This window comes from Orcinus orca, chromosome 1 (assembly GCF_937001465.1).
Source record: "Orcinus orca chromosome 1, mOrcOrc1.1, whole genome shotgun sequence".
NCBI lineage: Eukaryota > Metazoa > Chordata > Mammalia > Artiodactyla > Delphinidae > Orcinus > Orcinus orca.
In genome coordinates, this window is record NC_064559.1 from 112,084,640 (window position 1) to 112,108,912 (window position 24,273).

The window sequence follows — 24,273 nt, forward strand, 5'->3', positions numbered from 1 at the left end:
AACTCTAACATCTGTATGTTAGACTCCCTTATACCATTCATGTCTCTTAACTTACGTATTTCCCTTTTTTTTTTTTTTTAGCTCTAAATGTAAAACAGGCGTTTTCTTTTGAACAGTCTCAGTTTATGAATATTCTCTTTAGTTATGTTAAGCTTCCATTAAAATCCATTCATTACACTTAAAAAAATTTAAATCTGTTACTCCCCCTTTAAAAAAATTATATTTTGAGATATGAGATTTTTTTGTTTTGTTTTGAGATTCACAGGGAGTTGCCCAAAAAAGTTAGAAGTCCTCTGTATTCTTTACCCCCATTTAAAAATAGTTGTAGCTTGTGTTTCATTCCTTAAATATAGTAAGTAGAGATATTTTGCTTTTGTTAGTGGGTCTTTTCTTTCTCTTTGTTTTTCTGTTGCTCAGGGTGCTTTGTTTCTTTATATATATATGGCTATTTTAAACTATGAACTTCTCATTTTCCTTGAAAATTATTTATGCACATACTTTGTCTAGAATTATGATGCTTTCTTCAGTAAAGGTTTGAATTTCCTTTTGCCAGTGCATACAAGCACTGCCAGGTTGGGACCATTAAATATCCAGAATGAAGTTGTTTCAGACAACCAGATGATGTGCACTTTGTCTAAAAATCCACATCGGGTGCTTTATGACAGCTACTTCTAAGGGTTCTTCCCTCTCCTCTTCCACAGCATTATTGTAACTTTCTTTTAGTCCTGTAGAATTGGTAGAGGAGCAGGTTACTCTTATTACATCCTTACATTAAGCTTATAGCTCCTTTAGATCTCTGCCTTACGGTGGCATAGTTATGTGAAACCATCATCATAATCAAAATAATGAACATATTTATCATCCCCAAAAGTTTCACCTTCATATATGAAAGCTGTTTTTGCTGTGTAACCAATTCTAGGCTGACAGTTTTCTTTCAGTACTTTAAAGATGTTGCTCTACTCTATTGTGGCTTGCATTGTTTCCATTGAGAAGTCTACTGTTCTGTCTTTATTCCTCTGTTCTAATGTATCTTTTTCCCTCTAGGAACTTACAAATTTTTTTTTCTTTATTATTGGCTTTAAGCAGTTTGGAAATAATATACCATTGTGTAATTTTTTTAATGTTTCCTGTGCTTGGAGGATGTTGAGCTTCTTAGATCTATATAGGTTTTATAGTTTTCATCAAATTTGGGAAATTTTACTCCATTGTTATAATTTCTTCCAATATTTTTTCCCTGTTCCCTCTCCCTTCCCATTTGGGGATGCCACTCATACATATATTAGTGTTATTACAGTTGTCCTAAAACTCACTGTTCCTCTTTTGTCCCCTCCCCCAGTTTTTTTCTCTGTTTGATTTCAGGTGGGATTAATAGCAGATTAGATGTTACAGAAGAAAAGATTAGTGAATTTGAAGAAAGGCAGCAATATAAAGTAGCAGCCTGTTCTACTAATGAAGTCTTAAGTAACTGAAACATCAGTTGATGTCACTGTGTTCCTTTTGAGATTTAATTAAAGTTGGCTTTTGTTTCTTGTTCTATTTATGTGAGAATCCTGATATCTTCCTGAAGCTTTCTTGAGATTTCTACCCTTTTGGTTCTCATCATGGTTGCTCAGAGTGTGTGCTCTCTGCAGCTCTTGCTGAACTTTTATGGCATAATCATCTCCCTTACATATATTGTCTTGAATGAGGAACATAGATAGCCTCATTTAAAAATTCTCAAAAACACTTTTATGAGGTCTTTATATACATTGTAAGTTTTTTGTTGTTGTTGAAGGATTGAAGTTTTTTATTTTAACAGTGCAAATCATTTAAAATTATTGCCAAAAATAGTGGTGATAACTGGCTTTAAGCTCTTACTGTGCTTTAGTGAGCAAAGTACTATGTTGATTAAGTGCTTTGTGTTGTTTTGATCAATTTAATTTTTGGAATAGTCCTGTAAGATAAATGCGATGAATATTACACATTTTTCTGAAGAACTGAGACACAGAAAGTTGTCCAAGTCATCTATTACTGTGCAGACAATAATAGTACCTAGTCATTAAGTCTTTCTAAAGATTTAATGAGAGAATCCATGTCAGATACTTCACAAAGTGCCTGAAAACAGAGTAAGTTCTCAAAACAGGCTAATTGTTGTCATTTCTAGATTGATAAATACTGAGATAAAATATGATGTTCGGAATTTTTTAAGAGTAATCTTGACGATAGAGTAGGTGGGTATATTGACAAATTGGCTATAAATGGATGCTCTTTGCAAGTGGATATGTTCAGTGAGGTTGAATCTGTAGTTTATTATATGCTTGAAATTTTATGTAATTCGTATTTATGAAATTTTATGGAATAACTGAATTAAGAAAGAAACTGAGTCAGAATTACTACATATCAGCTTTAAAAAATGTTTCCCTAGATAGTCAATTTGGATACAAACTAAGATAATATATTTCCCTAGAAGTGCCAGAGTAAAATCTTATCAATTGTTAAACACTCTGACAGTTACTAAGAATAATACTGCAATTACTTGGCAAATAGAGTAGCATCCTTGTACAACTCAGAACCTAATAAGACTCTAAATGTGCATTTAAAAGTTACAGTTTGCAGTTAATAGCTAAGTGATTTTCAACCTGGAAAAAAAAATCCTTTTATTCATTTCCCATACTTATGAGAGCCCTCTCTTCAAAAACTTCTTAGCAAACTGCATTAAATAATAATTTATTTCTCAATAAATTATACACACACACACACACACACACATATAAGCATGATTCTCTCCAAAACATGATAATCAGTGGTATGTATATTATCCTGGGTTTCTATAATTCTAGCCAGAAGCACAGAAAGTCTTACTTATAAGGCCCATCATAAGTAAATCATGGGCGTGCATAATTTTTACCGAGACATTTTGAAATACTGAAAATAGCTCAGTGTGGCTAAGACTTCCGTGTTAAGAATCACTGCTTCATATGCAGGATTAAAATCTAAGAAATTCCTTGATATATTTACATCTTAAGAAATTTATGCTTAATCCATTTATTGGTTATTCTTTCCCCCCATTTCTGAAGTATTTCAACTATTACTTTGATCAGTTCAAAAAAGAAAATTCAGTGTTAGTTTATTCTTTTAGCTAAGAGAATCAGAAGTAGCTTGTAGCCAAAACTACTTCCATATTGTTCTTTTGTTTTTTAAGCTCTAGTTAGTATCTTTCTTCTAATAATACAGTTGAAGTTTATTCAAGTGAAAAGAAACAAGCCTGATTGTCACTGTTTTATCAATCTCTTGATGGTTCACTATTATTTATTATCTGAGTCCAACTTCAGCAAAATGTACAGTGCTCTTTAACATTTGTACCTCCCCGTCTCTTCCAGCTTTGTCTTCTTTTCCTTAGCCCTGAAAATGACAGGTGGCCTCAGAACTGTGTACTTTTGTACATTCAGATTTTTTCCCCCAGTGAAAGCTCTTACCTTCCTCCCAAGTTTGTTTACCTAGAAAGCTCTTACTCATCCTTTAACATCCAGTGCAGATGTCAACTCCTGTATGAGGGGAGGAAAGGACAGACACATAATTTCACCTAGGTGTATCATGGTGTGTTTGCTTGCTACTTGTTCATATGAATACAACAAGACATTTCTAGAAACAGGATTCTGAAACATTTATTTTGAGTTGAGAAAAGAAAATTGTGCAGGGTTAAATTTTGTGAATTAAAATTTTGTGAGTTATGATACTAGTTGAACTTTCTGCCAAATGCCTTCTTATTTGCAGACATAATTAAACTCTGGGTCAGAAGATCTTTTCTTCCTCACAATGTAAAGCTTATGTTAAAAGGGTTAGCATGGTAATCTCATATTCCTGCTTCATCTGTACAGATTTAAACAAAGTATTTCATTGTGGACACAGAGAAATTATGGTATAGGAAATAAATAAAATGTTGTTCCTTCAGTGTTTCTTCAATGAAGGAATAGTCTTTGCTCACCTATGTAACAGCAGAACCTCTTTTAAAAGCCTTTTAAATTAAAATACTCACATGCTTTTGTGCTGTTTAATTAATATATCATACAAGTTATAATGTGCTAGACTTTACATTGTAGACAGTTTTTTTTGCTTTAAAAATATTCTTAAAAACGTAAAATGATTTGTTTTGTTATGTGTATTTTACTACAATAAAAAATTCTTAGTACACAAAATAAAATCCTCATTAGCCAGCTGTTCTCTATAACAGCAATCCCCCTGTTGCTCTAAACTTTGCCTTCTAATTCTCTCAATTTTTCTTTTACTTCTTGATCCCCTCCATTTAGCAGACTTTCCTTTTGTTAACAACTTCATAGCCTTTCCTCCTATATTTACCTTAACTGAGACCTTCACTGAAGGCCCAAACATCTAGATGCTTATAGCCTTCCTCTTCATCTCAATTTCTGCTTTTACTTTAATGATTTGTGTCCACATAGACAATGATAACTTTGTCAGTACCTTGAACTTCTCATTTCCGGTGATCTTTTCTTGACTCTGCCTTAGCTAGGCATTCAGTTTTTAGGTTATACCATGGATGTTACTTTATATGGCTCCAGTTAAACTTTCAAATCACCAAAGATGCTGATCTCTGTGACAGAGTCCATTGTTCAAGTTTGTTTATTCAGCTATACCAATTAGTACCATAGCCTGATAGCTCATCTGAGCTACTGTCTTAGAGTTCTAGCTAGTCTTCCCCATCTCTCTTCTTCAGATCTTTTATATTTCTGTCTGATGATTTTCCTGGAATGTAAGTCTGATTATTACATCTTGGTTGGAATTCTTCAAGGGTTTCCTATTACTGAAAAACAAAAATCCAAAAATTAGCATGGTATACCCAGCTCTTCACAATCTGGTTCTGGATTTTATTATTGTCTCACATTCTGATCTTTGCACGGCTTTCTCTAGGTATGTTGAAGTATTTGCTGTTCTCCAAATATGCCTCTGCAGTTAGCATAGGATAATTCTGTTCTGACTTCTCTGTGAAGCATTCCTTGGTGTTGAGGCAGATTTAGACACTGTGTTCTTTTTTTTTAATACATCTTTATTGGCGTATAATTGCTTTACAGTGTTGTGTTAGTTTCTGCTGTACAACAAAGTGAATCAGCTATATGTATACATATATCTCCATATCCCCTGCCTCTTGAGCCTCCCTCCCAACCTCCCTATCCCACCCCTCTAGGTTGTCACAAAGCGCCAAGCTGATCTCCCTGTGTTAATGTGGCTGCTTCCCACTAGCTATCTGTTTTACATTTGGTAGTGTATATATGCCCATGCCACTCTCTCACTTCGTTCCAGCTTACCCTTCCCCGTCTCTGTGTCCTCAAGTCCCTTCTCTACGTTTGCATCTTTATTCCTCTCCTGCCCCTAGGATCATCAGTATCATTTTTCTAGATTCCATATATATGCGTTAGCATACGGTATTTGTTTTTCTCTTTCTGACTTACTTCACTCTGTATGACAGACTCTGGGTCCATCCACCTCACTACAAATAACTCAATTTCATTCCTTTTTATGGCTGAGTAATATTCCATTGTATATATGTGCCACATCTTCTTTATCCATTCATCTGTTGATGGACACTTAGGTTACTTCCATGTCCTGACTATTGTAAATAGGGCTGTAATGAACATTGTGGTACATGACTCTTTTTGAATTATGGTTTTCTCAGGGTATATGCCCAGTAGTGGGATTGCTGGGTCATATGGTAGTTCTGTTTTTAGTTGTTTAAGGAATCTCCATACTGTTCTCCATAGTGGCTGTATCCATTTACATTCCCACCAACGGTGCAGGAGGGTTCCCTTTTTTCCACACCCTCTCCAGCATTTATCATTTGTAGATTTTTTGGTGATGGCCATTCTGACCTGTGTGAGGTGATACCTCATTGTGGTGTTAATTTGCATTTCTCTAATGATTGGTGATGTTAAGCATCTTTTCATGTGTTTGTTGGCAATCTATGTCTTCCTTGGAGAAATGTCTATTTAGGTCTTCTGCCCATTTTTGGATTGGGTTGTTCGTTTTTTTGATACTGAGATGCATGAGCTGCTTATATATTCTGGAGATTAATCCTTTGTCAGTTGCTTCATTTGAAAATATTTTATTCTATTCTGAGGGTTGTTTTTTCATCTTGTTTATGGTTTCCTTTGCTGTGCAAAAGCTCTGAAGTTTCATTAGATCCCATTTGTTTATTTTTGTTTTTATGTCCATTTCTCTAGGAGGTGGGTCAAAAAGGATCTTGCTGTGATTTATGTCATAGAGTGTTCTGCCTATGTTTTCCTTTAAGAGTTTTATAATGTCTGGTCTTAAATTTAGGTCTTTAATCCATTTTGGGTTTATTTTTGTGTATGGTGTTAGGGAATGTTCTAATTTCATTCTTTTACATGTAGCTGTCCAGTTTTCCAGTACCACTTATTGAAGAGACTGTCTTTTCTCCATTGTATACTCCTGCGTCCTTTATCAAAAGTAAGGTGACCATATGTGCATGGGTTTATCTCTGGGCTTTCTATCCTGTTCCATTGATCTATATTTCTGTTTTTGTGCCAGTACCATACTGTCTTGATTACTGTAGCTTTGTAGTATAGTCTGAAGTCAGGGAGCCTGATTTCTCCAGCTCTGTTTTTCTTTCTCAAGATTGCTTTTGCTCTTCGGGGTCTTTTGTGTTTTCATACAAATTGTAAAAAATTTTTGTTCTAGTTCTGTGAAAAATGCCATTGCTAATTTGATAGGGATCACATTGAATCTGTAGGTTGTTTTGGGTGTATAGTCGTGGTATATCTCTCCATCTCTTTGTATTGTCTTTGATTTCTTTCATCATAGACACTGTGTTCTTATTGCAGACTATGTACGCCTCCAGTATAGCTCATTTCACAGTGTAGTATCATTTCATATTTGTGCCTATTTATTATGAAAATATAAACAATAATGGATTTTATTTTACCCATGTATCCCTAGCGTATAGAAGAAACCCTAAAATACTTGTTGACTTAATGAGCAATTTACACAGAGGTAACAAAACTAGCAAAGAAAACCATTCTGCCTTCCTAGCAAACAAAGAACTGTAGTCTTGTACTGTCAAATTTTCACTATTATAATATTAGCAAATCTTAACATATACCACTCTGTTGACAAAGTTAAAATAAAACTCTGGTGTTGGTCATATTTTTAATTGATATAACTCTTTTGGAAAAGTTTGACAATATTTACAGTCTAGAACTGAAAAATTATTTCAAGGGTGATTGCAACAACAAGATAAAGAATAAAGTCAAATGCAGAGTTGCACATACATTGTGACTGAAAAGACTAAGGAACTAGATATTACAATAGTAGCAGTGATTTTATGTTGTTGGAACTGTGGGTGGTTTTCCCACCTTTGAAAGTATTTTGTATAATGTGGTTGTATTTTATGATTTAAAGTGTATACAGCTTACACCAGTATTTAGGTTTTTATAAAAATGCAATCCTGAATCAAAACTCTAATTTAAGAGCACTTGAACAGTTTTGAGTAATTTTTTTTGTCTTAATAGTGCCTTCACAGTGTCAGGTTAAGAGGGAAAGGGGATTGGTAGTTAAAAGTTTCTGGTAACATAGAGGGTGTGTGGCCAGCATAGAGTGTTGATCATTTAAGTAAGGTTTCAAGATTGACTCATGCAGCAGTTTTTCATTTGCAAATAGTAAATTTTCCCTTTTAAACGTAATTTTTGTTTTTGTTTTAAAGGTATCAATTTTTAGAAGAAGCTTTTCAAAACCAGAAAGGTGCAATTGAGAATCTACTGGCTAAGCTTCTTGAGAAGAAGAATTATGTTCATTTTGCAGCTACTCAGGTGCAGAATAGGTAAGTATCTTTCCTTAAAACTATAATTTCAGTTTAAGGATTATTAAACACGATGGGTCCAGTTTAAATTGTTTTCCTTCTATATTATATTAAGCATATATAGAAAACATTGTTTTGGAGGGGTAAATGGTATGTTTGAGTTTGGATTATGATAATTGTTAATTAAAGATAATTTAATTGCTTCAAATTTTGAATACTCTTTTAGGATACATCTTTGACTTTTATAATTAATATGGCTCTAGTCTTTGTCAGCCTTAGTTAAATGTAGAAAAACCAATTAATGTGTAGAGAGTTGAATTATAAAATTTTAACTGGAGACTGTGTGGAAGACAGGAGAGAGTATGAACGGTGGTGGACAAATTAATTTTCCATATGTAAAACAAACATTAAAAACAGTACTTATCTTAGTGGTATTATTATGAGAACACAGTTTCTGGCATATAGTAAATGCTCAAATTGTAGCTGTTGTTATTTTTATCAATAACACTGTCAGTTTTTAAAAATCCTATTTTCGTTCATTTCTCAATAAACTAAATTTATTGATAAAGCAAGGGGGACTGGGACTTCCCTGGCTGTCCAGTGGTTAAGACTGCATGCTTCCACTTCAGGGGGCACGGGTTCAATCCCTGGTTGGGGAACTAAGATCCTTCATGCCACAAAGTGGGACTAAGTTCCATAGTGAGTAGGTTAAGAAGATTAGTACTCTTAAAGGAGTCCTTAAAGACAAACACTTGGAGCTGGCATAATTAAAACCCATATGTTCCTAGAGGTATGAATAGGGTTGATATGTGTTTATTCTTCAGATTCACAAATATTGAGACTTTCAGAATACTAAAATTAATTTATGATGATTTAAAATGACACATAATAAATACTCAAAAAGTATTGAAGATGAATGAATAGTACATTGTATATTATTGATACATTATAAAATAGTACATTAGATATTAGTAAGAATTTATAACTTTCATCTTAAAAAGTGATACCAAAGGAAAATAAAGGCTCCTCAGAGGTTGTAGATAATATAAATATATAGATATTCAGTAGTCATGGTTAGTTCTCGTGGATATGTCAGGATGTTTTTTATATTGCTGATATATTATAGATGATATTAGAGAGGATAACTGTCTTCTCATAAATTACAGATGGATGTCCTTTCCAGAGAAAGGATAGTGAGATAATTCATATGGCAATCCCATATTTTTATACGTATATTTTGTATATATGTTCCTGAATCTGTGTAGAGAAGTGAAGTTTACAAGATTGCGTAGGGTTGGGGAGATTACTTCATCTCCAGAAAGCTTAAAAAAAAAAAAAAAGTATTAAAGTAATAAAATGTCTATACTTCTCCTGTTAGATTCTTCGATGACCTTTCTCCATTTTTTAATGTACATTCATTTTTTTTGCTGCCTTCACAATTGAGCATATATTTAAGCATGCTTAAATTCAGGGGAGTTTGCTTTCAGCATGCTTAATGGTTTCAACCTTTGGCTTAATCATTTTAAGCTCATGTGTTCTTACCACTAGTGATCAGCATTCTCATTTTTAAAAATGTCTTCCACTCATTTTAATAAGATAAGGACAAAATTGAATAAAATTTTTAAATCAGTGCCTGAAGTACAAAGGAGAGAAAACTACATTTTTGACCCGGTGTATTCAAGTTATTCAAATTTGAATTTGGTAAATGAAAGGCAGTTTTAGCAGTTGAAAGTGTCAGTTATAGTTTGTACAGAAGTAGAATATATAAAAGTTTAAAGTTACCATCTTATGATTGTTTGTTAACATTTTATGTATTTATATTAGTAGAATTCTTCTCTTCCTATTTTATAAATAGCAAGGTATTGGCTATTTCATATTTACAACCAAAACTTTCATAACTACATGGGAGCTTATACCTGTTTCTAAAACATCTAACAGCTGTTTTTTAAAAAGGAATGAAAATGTTTTATTCCCTTAACCGTATACAGTATCATTTTGAGAAGAACCTATGGAAGGGGTATATCTGAATTCACATTTGAAGTAGTTTCAGTGAAACTAAATGCGTCTAAGCTTCCTCTTGTTTCAAAAGATAATAGTAGTATTGGTTGCAACATTTTTTTTTGCACATTGGTTCTGTTTAATCTTAATGCTTCTCAAGAACAATGTGCCATATTTGACACTAACCAGCAATCACTGATGTCAGTTGTTTATCACATTCACGTCATAGAAACTAAAGGAGATTGCCATCTAGATTAATAAACTGTCCTTTATGAACTTAATTTAAAATTAATAAATATTTAATCCATTCTTTGTCTACATACATAACTTGTTTGGACCAAATTGAGTGGTCAGGTCTGCCAAAACATAAGTTGTACATTTGACAAAGGTTAAATTTTAGTTACTCGGTTAAGTGCCCACTTGGATGAATTTCTGTAACAGTTGGTAATTCAGAGACATAGGATAAGTCTATAACCTAATGATGCATTTCTCTTATTCAGGATAAAAGAAGTAAATGAGACTAACAAACGAGTAGAACAGGAAATTAAAGTGGCCATTTTCACCCTTATCAATGAAATTAATAAGAAAGGAAAATCTCTGTTACAGCAGCTAGAGGTATGGTTCAAAGCCAAAATAAAACAAAAACTGCTTCTCTTGCTCTTTAGCTGTTTTTTAATGTTTATTGAAAGCTCTTTTAGATTGGTTGGGGGTGGGTATGAAAGTAAAGTCAATTAAAAAAATTTTTTTGTGTGTTTTTTGTTGGAAAATAGGCCTTTTTCAAGTTAGTTACTTTGCAGCCCAATTTAACACTTTAGATGTATCGGTTAGGAGATAGTGTTGTTCTCTTAGGAATGAAAGAATTATTACTAAAATGTGATATAAATGAAGACAAAGCTGACCTGCCACATTCCCTCTTCTCCTCCCCACAAGATAGGTCCTCAATTTAACTTTTACATATGAATGTATATTGGGAGTCTTACTGACTCATGTGTGTTCTTCACTTTATTTTTTAAATGTTCCATAGTTTTGCTAAAAATGCTGCTCATTTTGAAACTTAAACTTTAAATTTACTCATAATTTTGTTATATTAGGTCTTTGTGTTGTATATTGTAATATGTGAATGTAAATTTCTAGATGAGAATCCAGTCAATTTGTGAAATCTAAATTAAGTTCTAGTCAAAGACTCTACTGATCATAGTTGGCTGGTTCTCAAAATTTTGTGCTTTTAAGTTGGCTTAGATGATACCGGGTTATGTTTAAAGCACCATTGAATAGTAACAATTTAAATTACATGAATATTTGATTATTTAACTTTTAATTACTATTAACCTCAAATTTTTCATAGTAGATTTTTTTCTGTTCCATTCCTTCATAGAAAATTGTTGAAATACTAGACACAGTTACATATAAATAAAATAAATGTCAACAGAGAATTATTTCTGAATTTCTGTCCTTTGAAATACATCTTGCCGTTGAGACACAATTGTGAAATTAAAAATACTCTCACACATATTGTTAAATTTTGAGGTCTCTTGCGACTGTTGTATATCCAGCTGAGTTGCAGTTAAGCCTAATAGATTTTTGTTTTCAGAAGGACCTTGTAAATGGAGAGCGTGAGCAAGCAATTATTTTTGATACCTTTTAACTTACAGTAAATACATTTTAATTATAAGTCTAAAGTAATGTTCTGAAACCATTTCAAGAACTTTTGAATTAAAAAGATACCTCTTAATGCTAAAATATACACAAATACCTACTGATAAATCTGCCACATATTTCTAACATACTAATGATTTAAGCAGTAGATGTTTTCTAGCGCACTGTGTTTCTAAACTTTGTAAGATAGAGGTTTTCCTATAAGCTTTATAAAAGGGATGATTTCCAGGGAAGTTGTAAATGAAACTTCTGTCATTTCAATCTTTTTATCCATTGATTTACATTATAAAATGAGTAACTTATTTCCTTAGGGAAAAAATTGTTCAGTAAACCCAGTTGAGTCATTTTTGTAAGAAAGTGGTTAAGAACGAAGAGGCAAGTTGTACAGTATGCTGAATGTCAAAGGACATAGGACATCACCTGTCCCTTCTGGGAATTTTTGTTCCCAGAAAGCAGTTTATTTTTCCTTTGCAGCACTTTCCTCAAATTGGTCTTTCCTTCCACCCTCACTTACTCCCTTGTTCTTTATGAACTTTTGTCATATAAGAAGCTTCCCTAGTTCTACTCTTAGAGCTCTGGAATTCATCTTTCTCCTTTTGCCTTACATGTTGAAAATAACAGATTTTAACTTCAGCCTCATGCCATGCACCACAAAATTTTCTTTGGCCTGAGAAGTGTGTTAAGATTACATAAAATTATTTCTAAAGGTCAGCTCATATGTCATAGGCTCTATATATTAGATTAGCCTAATAAACACTGTTTTTAACAAAGGCTCTTCATCTTCTGAAGGAAAGGGGAGATATCACTAACATTAATTTCTGTATGTGGAATGTCTATTTTGGACTATAGAACTAAGTTTTGGTCCCACTTTTGTTAGTGACTTTTTCCTTGATCATAGACTCATTAAATAATGAGGAGCTTATTAAGTTATCCCATTTTAAAAAAGAAATACAGGTATTGTGTTCACTGGCAATAGAAATTATGAGTTGATTTTTTTATACAGAATTCTAAAGTGAACCTCTTGTTCTGTTTCAGAATGTTACAAAAGAAAGACAGATGAAGTTACTACAGCAACAGAATGACATCACAGGCCTTTCCCGGCAGGTGAAGCATGTTATGAACTTTACAAACTGGGCAATTGCTAGTGGTAGCAGCACGGCACTACTGTACAGCAAGCGACTGGTGAGACACATAGTATCTTATTTTTCTTTAAATTGACTTTATTAAGATATTATTTACATTCAGTGAACTGCATCTGTTTAAAGTATAGATTTTGAATTTTAGTAAAAGTTATCACCATCACCTCAAAATACAGAAAATTTCCATCACCCACAAAAGTTTTCTTATTTTTCTCTATCCCTGGCCTTAGGCAACCATTAGTCTCATTTCTCTCATTTTCTAGAATTTCATATAAATGGAATCATACAGTAAGTCTTGAGTCAATCATAGGTTTTGGAGATACCTAGTAGTATAATGTAGTTTATCACCAGAAATTCAAGCATGTGCCTTCGATTGCTAATATCGTTTTTTAAACACTGATACTATCTCATCTGAGATGGACACTGTGGGGCTACATGAGCTTTCATGGCTTTATCTTGTATGTTTTCTCAAGTGATATTTAATTTTAAGACTAATATGAATTTTTTCCCTTTTAGATTACTTTTCAATTGCGCCATATTTTGAAAGCACGGTGTGATCCTGTCCCTGCTGCTAATGGAGCAATACGTTTCCATTGTGATCCCACCTTCTGGGCAAAGAACGTAGTCAATTTAGGTGAGAAATAATTCGTTTTATGGCTATAACTTGGAACACTGAATTAGGAGGAGAAAGCATCTACAGCAAGTTTTAGATGCTTAAAGTTTTTAAACTTCATTCTAACATGTAAACTTTTTGGAAAATATGTTCTTCATTGGAAACTTACTTCAGCTATGTTCATTACATCTTTAAGTATATATAATTATAAATTACTTTAAGAATGTTGAGGGTCTCCTCTGTATAGTTTTTAAAATTATGTATCATTTCTAACTTTTTCCCCACATCTTTTAAAATTGGTATTGAGTGTTACATATCAGAAACTTACCAAATGGGTCTTTAGTCTTTGGAAGAATTTCTTACATGCTTAGTAGCTTATGTATTAATTGTACAGAATTGCCCACTTGAGGAGGACCTCCATCCAGTATGCTGATGTGTCCGAATGCCATGTTCTGAGGAATGTTTGAAAGATAAGAGTAGCTCTTTTCACATGGAAGACAAATAGACTTTGCTTTTGTTACTCCACAGTGTGGACCTAAGGGCCTTAGGTGAAAGTTACAGATAGACATACAAAACCAGCTCAATTTAAAGTAAAACAAAACCCCCCAAAACTAACCAACAGTTAGAGCTGTCTACAGATTGATTAAACTCATTTTCAAAATAGTCAAGTCCTCACCATTGGAAGCTGTAAAAGCAGAGGTGGGTAGCCTTTTGTAAAAAAATGTAATCTTTGTGTATATTCGTTTGGCTATACCTTTAGATCAGGCATCGGCAAACTATTTTTGTGTGACGTGGTACCTAAGTTTGGTTTTTACATTTTAAAGGGTTGTAAAAGCAAACAAGTAAAAAACAAAGAGTATACGACAGATTTTATGTGGCCTGCAAAGCCTAAAGTATCTGGCTTATTACAGGAAAAAGGTTTGCCAACTCTACCTTAGATCAAACCTTACTAAAATTTGCCTTCTATCCCTAGAAAGTACCTGGCTCTGTAAAAAGGAAGGAGAATTTGTCATCTCCAAGGGTATAAGTAGTTTAAAACATTCAACATTTCCACAGAAGACAGTTTTGTAGCAATATAGTACTCTGCCCTGCACATTTTGACAATCCAAAGGCAGGTGGAATCAGTATTAGCGATCTTGAGTATCCTTGAATCTTCTCAGGCTAGAGATGATTTAGACTGCCTAGATGGGCCTCCTCTAATACTGTCTCTTTCAGCTCTTTAATTTTCTGAACATCTGTGTCAAAAATAAGGGCAGATAATATATTATTCTGAGTAATCAAAACTCAATTAATTGGCTTTGGACTATATTAGGTTTCTGATCTTCATCATCTTTAAACGTAGCTCCCATCCCTTCTGTGCTGTTGGAAACTTTGAGTGGTGATAGTTGTCAGAGGAAAGAGGAAAATATAATGATTAACCCACAAAGTAGATGTTAGTTGATTACATGCAAATTATTCTCATTTTTTAAATCCTTCAGGTAATCTAGTAATAGAGAGTAAACCAGCTCCTGGTTATACTCCTAATGTTGTAGTTGGGCAAGTTCCGCCAGGGACAAACCACATTAGTAAAACCCCTGGACAGATTAACTTAGCACAGCTTCGACTCCAGCACATGCAACAACAAGTGTATGCACAGAAACATCAGCAGTTGCAACAGATGAGGATGCAGCAGCCACCTGCACCTGTACCAACAACAACAGCAACAACACAGCAGCACCCTAGACAAGCAGCCCCTCAGATGTTACAACAACAGGCGAGTATTATTATATCACTGCACTATTGATATAAATTATGAAGACCTTGAGGCTACACTCTGTCCTATATAGATGAGTTACACATTTCAAAGTTACTGATGGGGACAGAGGTCAAAGATCAGTTTAAACATTTGCCTTGGGTATGGCAGGGATGTGGGGGAGGTGTGAGGAAGGACAAGAAGTAAATACTTATGATGGGAAACAAAATTAACTCACTAGTACTGTGGAGGTATACACGTTTTTATCCCTCTATACCAGATCTTTTTTGTTTAAACATGTGGGTTTGGGCCAAAGAGCCATGTTGTTTCCTCCTAAGATCTGACACGTTCTTTAGGCTTTTGTTCAAATCATTCCCATCCCTGTATCTTTCCTGCTGTCTCCCATCCAAATCAAAACTATTAATCTGTGGTTGATTAAGTTAATGCTGATAGGCTTTAAAACACACATATACTGAGAGAAGGAGATTGGGGTAAGAGATGAGGAAAATGACTTACACTTTTTACTTTATGCCCTTCTATCCTGACAAAAGTATTCTTATAACGTTTTATAATTGAAAGATAAATTTATAAATATTATTACATAAATGGCAATTTCTGCCTTTTGCAGCCTCCAAGATTGATCAGTGTGCAAGCAATGCAAAGAGGCAACATGAACTGTGGAGCTTTCCAAGCCCATCAGATGAGATTGGCTCAGAATGCTGCCCGAATACCAGGGATACCCAGGCACAGTGGCCCTCAGTATTCCATGATGCAGCCACACCTCCAAAGACAAGTATGCCTAGAGTTCCATTTGTAAGAATCATATAATTTTAAAACTAAAAGACAACAGTTTTCTTAATCAGTTGTGGGGTGGAGGGAGGGGTGGTCATTGATACGTTTGAGAATTTGATTAATGCTGTGTATCTTCTTGTCCCAGAAAAATACATGTACAATTTTTATTAAATTCTTTTTTCACATCTTCATTAGATCATTGCTTTACAATGTTGTGTTAGTTTCTGCTGTACAACACAGTGAATCAGCTATATGTATACATATATCTCCATATCCTGTCCTCTTGAGCCTCCCTCCCACCCTCCCTATCCCACAGTGGTCACAAAGTGGTCCCCTAAGTGGTCACAAAGCACTGAGCTGATCTCCCTGTGCTATGTGGCTGCTTCCCACTAGCCATTCATTTTGCATTTGGTAGTGTATATATGTCAGTGCTACTCTCTCACTTCATCCCAGCTTCCCCCACCAACCCTGCCGTGTCCTCAAGTCCATTCTCTATATCTGCATCTTTATTCCTGCCCTGCCACTAGGTTCGTCAATACTGTTTTTTTAGATTCCATGTGTATGCGTTAGCATATGCTATTTGTTTTTCTCTTTCTGACTTACTTCACTCTGTACAACAGACTCATACAGACTTCATCCACCTCACTACAAATAACTCAATTTTGTTCCTTTTTATGGCTGAGTAATATTCCATTGTATGTGTGTGCCACATCTTCTTTATCTATTCATCTGTCGATGGACATTTAGGTTGCTTCCATGTCCTTGCTGTTGTAAATAGTGCTGCAGTGAACATTGTGGTACATGACTCTTTTTGAATTATGGTTTTCTCAGGGTATATGCCGAGTAGTTGGATTGCTGGGTCATATGGTAGTTCTATTTTTCGGTTTTTTGTTTGTTTTTTTAATTAATTTATTTTTGTTGTGTTGGGTCTTCGTTTCTGTGCGAGGGCTTTCTCTAGTTGCGGCAAGCAGGGGCCACTCTTCATCGCGGTGCGCGGGCCTCTCACCATCGCGGCCTCTCCCATTGCAGAGCACAGGCTCCAGACGCACAGGCTCAGTAGTTGTGGCTCACGGTCCCAGCCACTCCACGGCACACGGGATCCCCCCAGACCAGGGTTCGAACCCATGTGCCCTGCACTAGCAGGCAGACTCTCAACCACTGTGCCACCAGGGAAGCCCTATTTTTCATTTTTTAAGGAACCTCCATACTCTTCTCCATAGTGGCTGTATCTATTTACATTCCCGTCAGCAGTACAGGAGGGTTCCCTTTTCTCCACATCCTCTCCAGCATTTATTGTTTGTAGATTTTTTTTTTTTTTGCAGTACGCGGGCCTCTCACTGTTGTGGCCTCTCCCGTTGCAGAGCACAGGCTCTGGACGCGCAGGCTTAGCGGCCATGGCTCATGGGCCCAGCCGCTCCGCGGCATGTGGGATCTTCCCAGACTGGGGCACGAACCCGTGTCCCCTACATCGGCAGGCGGACTCTCAACCACTGCGCCACCAGGGAAGCCCTGTAGATTTTTTGATGATGGCCATTCTGACCAGTGTGAGGTGATACCTCATTGTGGTTTTGATTTGCATTTCTCTAATGATTAGTGATGTTGAGCATCTTTTCATGTGTTTGTTGGAAATCCGTATGTCTTCTTTGGAGAAATGTCTAATTTTTTATTAAATTTTAAGAGTTTCTTTGATGTCATTAAACCCATTGTATACTTTGGGTTGAGAATCTCTGACCTAGTCCAACCAATTCATTTTAGAGAAGTGCAAAACAAAGGAGCTTGTTATGTACCCACAATCATAAGAGACAATGGTAGAATTAAGATTAAAACTTTAATTTCCTAAAATTGTTCCTCTGCTCTTTTAATGTGACATTTTGACTTTTTTTTTTTCTCTTCACTCAGTATTGTTCCTTTTAGGATGGATATACCTACTCTTAAAAATAAGTGTGTTTAGAGGCATGTTTTCTGATCTTTGCTTGAATAGTAGATTATATTTGTATAGGAGGTATGATTATAAATATGAGGCTACTTTTGCATAGGATTTCTAGTTATATAAAAAATAAAGGTCATTTTATAATTGTCAGAGTGATGTTTCTCAAAGCATGATTTAAAGACCATCAGAATGACTGGGGCACCATGTCTGAAATAGATTCTGAACCATATCCACTGAATCAAAATTTCCAGGAGGGGAGTACTCATAAATGTGTGAACTTTTACTGACTCAGATCGATCTGCATACTGAAGTCCTAGATTAGCGATCCTTCAACTTTTTGGCCCAGTTACCTCCAGAAAGACTTTTGAAAAATACACACTCCCTCACATTTGAAGGTTGACATTTAAAACTTCCATTACAAGTTTAAGTTTAAATAGTTGCAAAGGACATACTGTTTAGCATATTGTATTGTATAAATATTGACATTGTAAAGTAAAACCCTTACATTATTCTTCTAAGTGGATCCACTGGCGTCCCAAATACAGAGGCAAGTTCTTTTTTGAAAGTCAAAATTATATACTCCCTTTTCCCCATGGACTTGAATTTCTGTTCTACTTTTACAGAATTTTATCTTAATATATTTAAGATACATATTTAAGATATTCACAAGTTTGATAGACTTGTGAATCAGTTTGTTGCAATTTTCTGCTGGAAAGATGTCTGTTGCAATTTGAAAATTCTTAAATTTCCAGTTTATAATGCAGTTATTAAACTTTAAAACTTTTTCTTTAGACCAAATTTTCATTACAATTATTCCTATACAGTTGTTTAAATATATTTACATGGTTTAAGATTATTAGGAAACAAAAATAAAATTCTTTTAGATATATATTTCTTATTAGATACATGGAGCCTTTCCCCTTCCTTCATGTATGCCTGTTTGTGTGTCTGTTACCTTGTACTGTTAGAGTAAGTCAGAATTCAACGCCGATTTTTATTACTAGTTTTTTTGTGTTATTGTTTTCATGTGATGCTCAGGAAACTTGTTCACAAAAATTGGTATCTGGGAATTCAAAACGATTTTTAAAATCTTTTATCAGTTGACAACTTCTTCAGGTCTTTCTTTGTTTTTGTTGATCACCAAGTATCAGAACCCACTCAACGATTACCCAGGTTTCAGAGCCAGGCACTTTGTCAGCAACTTGACACCTTTATTTTCAACTGTACCTTTGTCTGTCTCTTCAGGAGATTTTTTGTTTGTTTTGTTTTTCACCCTGGGGCAATATGCTAGATAAGATTGGGCATGAGTTAAAGATGTGTTGTTTTGTATTTTGTTTTTGGAGGAGAAGGGCAGTTGTGAAAGAAGTAGTTGGAAAAAAGAACTCACAGACCATGGCACATTCTTAGGTAAATTTGGTTTTCTTCAGGAAAAAAGTATATATGAAGGTCGACTATCTAGACTTTAATTTCCTTAAAAGTATTCACATACCCATGTACCCCTTAGTGTACTTGGAAAGCCTTCAAGTATTACCAGGGGGGAGGTACACCATTTGGAAAGGTGCAGAAGCTACATAATTGGATTAACCAACCATCTCAGAACATTGTCCTTAGACTTTCGGGCTCCTACAGAAATCACTGAATGTTAGAATTTTAAGTTTTTAAATACTTCAAATGATTTGTATGTGTATAGTAATTTATTTCCCAAAGATTTTAATCTGTGTACTGTCTTAAATGATCCTCATAACACTCCTCATAAAGACAGGTATCCATTTTCATTCATCATTATCCACATTTCTAAATTACCAAGATTGTGATTTGGCCTAAAGTCACATAGTATTAAGAGTCAAGAATTGATACCATGTTTCCATTTGTAAATTCATTGTTCTTTCTACCATATCAGTTACATAATACACAATTATACAATTAATTATTTTTATTTTAAAAAAGACGGAAGTGTCAAAGTGAAATATAGGCACAACAGTGGCTTTCCTGGTCTGATGTTTGAAAACTATGGGCTTCCAGATCATCTATTTATATATATCTTTGTTATGAAGTAAAATCATATCACCAGTCTGACAGGGTACAATTATTGGCAAGTCTGTTTTTTTTCTAAATACTACACAAAAATGAGTAGAAAAATGATGTTTGAATTTTTTTTTTCCTGCATAAGTTTGAGAGGGCCTACTTCTTTGTCTCTCAGCCACAGGTATCAAACTCTGAACTTGTGTATCCTTCCTAAACTGAAACTTGTTGTCAAGGTATTGTTCACATTTGGATATCCTGGCAGATCAAGTAATGATAACATCTTTTTTCCTAACAGCACTCAAACCCAGGGCATGCTGGACCCTTTCCTGTTGTGTCGGTGCACAACAACCCAGTCAATCCAACCAGCCCTACTACAGCTACTATGGCAAATGCAAATCGAGGTCCCACCAGCCCATCTGTTACAGCAATAGAACTAATTCCTTCAGTTACCAATCCAGAAAACCTTCCGTCGCTGCCAGATATTCCACCCATACAGGTTTGTATTTGAGTGAGAGATTTAAAACCTTGTGTTAATTAGGGACTTAGAGTATATATTTCTGGTTGTTTTTGTTTTTTTTAATTCAGGAGCAGTATTCTTTTTGAAATTTCCAAAAAGTAGAGTATAAATAATTTGAATTTTAAAAAGTTATGTGTGCTAAAACTAACACTCCTCAGTATTTTAAAGCTACAGAGTGTCAGCTTTGCTGATCTGTCTGCCAGCAGGCAAACTTTGTGTTAAATGAAGCACTTCTGATGAAGGTTTAGATCCAGAGAGGAGACCCAGTACCAAAATACAGTTAAATTTTTGTCAGTCTTCTGTTAGGTACAAAAGGGATAGTCAACCCCCAGTGCAAACAGGTTGGACTGAGAAAGGAAGAGATTGGAAGGTCTAGATATTAGGCATGTGGCGGGGGGGTGGGGAGGGGGGGTGTATACTGAGAGAGGAAGTAATAATGAGGAGTAGAAGATGAATGGGAAGGGCCTCTGAGCTGTCTTGTCCCTTTCACCTGTAACGTTTTCCTGAAGAAAAATATCATTCAGTGCCCTCTGAAATTTCATAAATTCGTTTGAATTAGAAGCATTTTATTTTTAAATGTAAATATAAAACTTGAAGGTTGTACTGGGTCATTTCAAGCATTGTATGAGTTATTCAGAGTCAGGGGTCACCATGGGAGCAAGGAGCAGTGAAATTACTAAGACACTAGGACCCGTGACTCTCTACTCTTCGTTGCAGTGCGCAGGCTTCTCACTGCGGTGGCTTCTCTTGTTGCGGAGCATGGGCTCTAGGTTCGCGGGCTTCAGTAGTTGGTGGCGTGCGTGGGCTTCAGTAGTCGTGGCGCACGGGCTTACTTGCTCTGTGGTATGTGGGATCTTCCCGGACCAGGGATTGAACACGTGTCCCCTGCATTGGCAGGCGGATTCTTAACCACTGTGCTACCAGGGAAGCCCCTGTAGTGGTGTTGAGAGTACTAGACTACTATATAGAATGGAAAATTTTGGAATATATCAATAAGAAGTAAAATTTATAAGTTGTACGCTTATAATTTATAAACTTTCAGTTTAATGCTTGAAATCATCTCATATGATATATAATATCCCTATTTCATGGAAGAGAGTAAGAATGGTTAGTGACTTTCTCAGTGTCACCCAGTAAATGGGTAAGTTGGAATTCAAAGCCCAGCTCCTGATTACTGAACTGAGAAAGTCCAGTTCTCTCCCCACTTCTGTCCATAGAGATAGCAAGGAGGTGGTTTGAGATCATAGGCCTGGAAAGGTAGAGTATTAAGGGCCTTTGGGCAACCAGAGAGAGGTAGGTACAGTATTAAAGGAGTCATTTAAATTTTACTAAGCACTCCATGCTAAAGTGCCTGGGCATTGAAGATAAAAAGAAACAAGACTTTGTTCCAATTTTTAGGAAACTTTCAGAGGGAAAAGAAAGGTTGCTCATGTCAAACTTAACATAATCTGCTAGGGCCACTGTCACAGAGAGCAGATAGAGGAAGGATGGATGCTCCACATCTTTGAAAAGCTGGGCATCATAAGGGAAATGGGTCATTATTAGATCTTCCTTGTCATCTTTTCCCAGGAGAACTTTGAAATCAAAACAAGAGGCTCCAGAATATATCCCCTCCCATTAGTTAAAGTGGGGTAGAAGGAGCAGAATCCATACCTTCTCTTATGAACCTTCTCTTCCTTGCAGACATAATGCCTAACCTTATTTTTATTTACTGATTTATTAAAGTATTGACTGCTTTAAAAAACTGAGATATAATTCACATACCATAAAATCCAACTTTAAAAAATGTACATACAATTCAGTCAGTGGTTCTTAGTATATTCACAACATGGTGCAACTATCACCACTGACTAATTCCAGAACATTTTCATCACCCCGAAAGAAACTACCCATTTGCAGTCCACTCTCCATTCCCCTCTTTCCCAGCCCTTGGAAATCACAGATTTACTTTGTTTTTATGGATTTGCCTATTCTGGACATTTTGTATGAATGGAATGATGCAATATGTGGTCTTTTGTGTCTGGCTTCTTTATCTTAGCATAATGTTTATCAGGTCTAAACACGTTGAAGCATGTATCAGTACTTAATTCCTTCTTATGGCTGAATATTCCATTCTGTGAATATACCACATTTGTTCCTCCATCCATCAGTTGATGGACATTTGGGTTTCCACTTCTTGGCTATTAGGAATAATGCTATGAACTTCTGTGTGTAAGTTTTTGTGAACTTGTAGGTTACCAGTTCTCTATGCAAATTTCTAGGAGTGGAATTTCAGGGTCATATTGTATGTTTAAGTTTTTGAGGAACTGCCAAACTCTTTTCCACAGTGGGTGCACCATGTTACATTCCCACCAACAGTGTCAGTGTATGAGGATTTCAATTTTTCCACATCCTTGCCAACGCTCGTTATTGTCACCTGCTTTTAAGAGCAATTAGAGGTGGGTACCACAAAAGTACAACCACAGTAAGAAGTAGTTAACCATATTAATCAAAAATAGAAAGGGAAGCAAACCTATCATCTCTTGAAGATTCATCTACTTTTTTTCCTATCCTGTAGTTTCCGTGGTATAGTGAAAAGAAAAGAATCCTGGGGGAGGTTACACAGGAAGCAGACAAAGTAGCATTAACTATGCAACGCAGACAGGAAGTAAATACAAAGCAATTTCAGGTATTTGTTGATATATCTTAATAGTGATCATTACAGCTATCCAGTATAGAGTAGAAGTTGATTTAAAGAGAATTCTCTCAACTTGAATTATTTTTTATTTCACTCTACTATCCATCTCCAGTGGAGTTATAATATGTGGTAGTAATTTTGACCTTTAGGGGATACATGATGAACCTAAATACTTTTTCAGTAGCTAAATGAATATTAGAATCTGTTCAGATTAGATTATAATTAATAGATATAGTATTCTAATGATATATTAAATTCTTTGTAAACAATTTTCCGTATTTGGAAAATATGTACTTATATCTGTATACTATACTGGATAATATGAAGTCTTGGGAAAACCATGTGTGTCTTTCAGATATTCACATGTAAATTTAAATGTTATAGAATACCCATTTCTGTACTGTGTTCCCAGTACTGGCTGTCTTCCATCTTTACCAATATGATAGGTAAAAATCATGTTTGGTTATTTCATTTACATTTCTTTTTTTCATGTGGTTTGTTATCTTTTCTCAGGTTCATTGATTATTTGAATTTTTTTGTGGATTGTCTTTTTCCTTTGAATTCATAGAAGTTATTTATATAACACTTACCTATTCCATGCAATTATTTAAGGATGCTTAAAAAACATTGGTTTAATGAATATGTGAATTAATATTTTTCCCGTTAGACTTGTAACTTTATATATAGTGACTCTTCATCCATGTCTGGTGAAATATCGAGGTAAATCAGCTAGCATTTCCATGTTGGTGCTGTAGTGGCATCAGGGAAGCCCTTTTATGTACTTGGCGGTTTGCTTCTTCCTAATCTTTCCACTCTTGTAGCCTTAGTGTTGTCTCTCTGGCCAGAGATATAAATCGCAGGTGGGAGAGTATAAAAGGAGTGGGAGTGGGAGTAGAAGTAGGTAACTTGCGACTTTCATGTCTGTTTTGAATCATCCTCTCCTCCTTTATGTTTAGGTGAGATATAGCGCAAATTTTATCTGTGGCCCATGTTAGGAACTGCCCCTCTTCACAAATCCTCTAGTTAACTCTAGTTGCAGCTAGGGATTTTCCTGTAGTTACAGCTTACAAGTGGATCCTTGGCCAGTAGCTCTGACCACTGAGCAGGCGCAACTCCTAATATCTCTTAATCGTCCCTCTAGCTAGCCCACGGCAAACTCTCACCTTTAGCCTTTTATGTCTTTGAGATGAGGTTTTTAAAGGGCTTTTCTGCGGAAGGCCTATTTACCTTTTTTTAAATTGAGGTATAATTGACATGTAACATATATTAATTTCAGTTGTTCAACATAGTAATTTGATATTTGCATACATTGCAAAATGATTATCACAATAATTCTAGTTAACATCAGTCACCACACATAGTGTAAAAATTTTGTGTGTATGAGATG

The 24,273-nt window shown here is 35.2% G+C and overlaps 1 protein-coding gene across 7 annotated transcripts in view; it reads left to right on the forward strand.

The window, feature by feature from the left end:
• The window catches only part of TRIM33 (tripartite motif containing 33), a 140,975-nt gene that overhangs the window by 93,489 nt on the left and 23,213 nt on the right, over positions 1-24,273 (forward strand). For all 7 annotated transcript variants that reach the window (XM_004263214.4, XM_004263215.4, XM_033435967.2 and 4 more), the window contains exons 5-11: positions 7,712-7,828; positions 10,306-10,420; positions 12,497-12,643; positions 13,117-13,234; positions 14,692-14,966; positions 15,574-15,738; positions 19,988-20,188. In XM_004263214.4, coding sequence (XP_004263262.1) covers positions 7,712-7,828; positions 10,306-10,420; positions 12,497-12,643; positions 13,117-13,234; positions 14,692-14,966; positions 15,574-15,738; positions 19,988-20,188 — 1,138 coding nt within the window. The remainder of the gene's footprint in view (positions 1-7,711; positions 7,829-10,305; positions 10,421-12,496; positions 12,644-13,116; positions 13,235-14,691; positions 14,967-15,573; positions 15,739-19,987; positions 20,189-24,273) is intronic.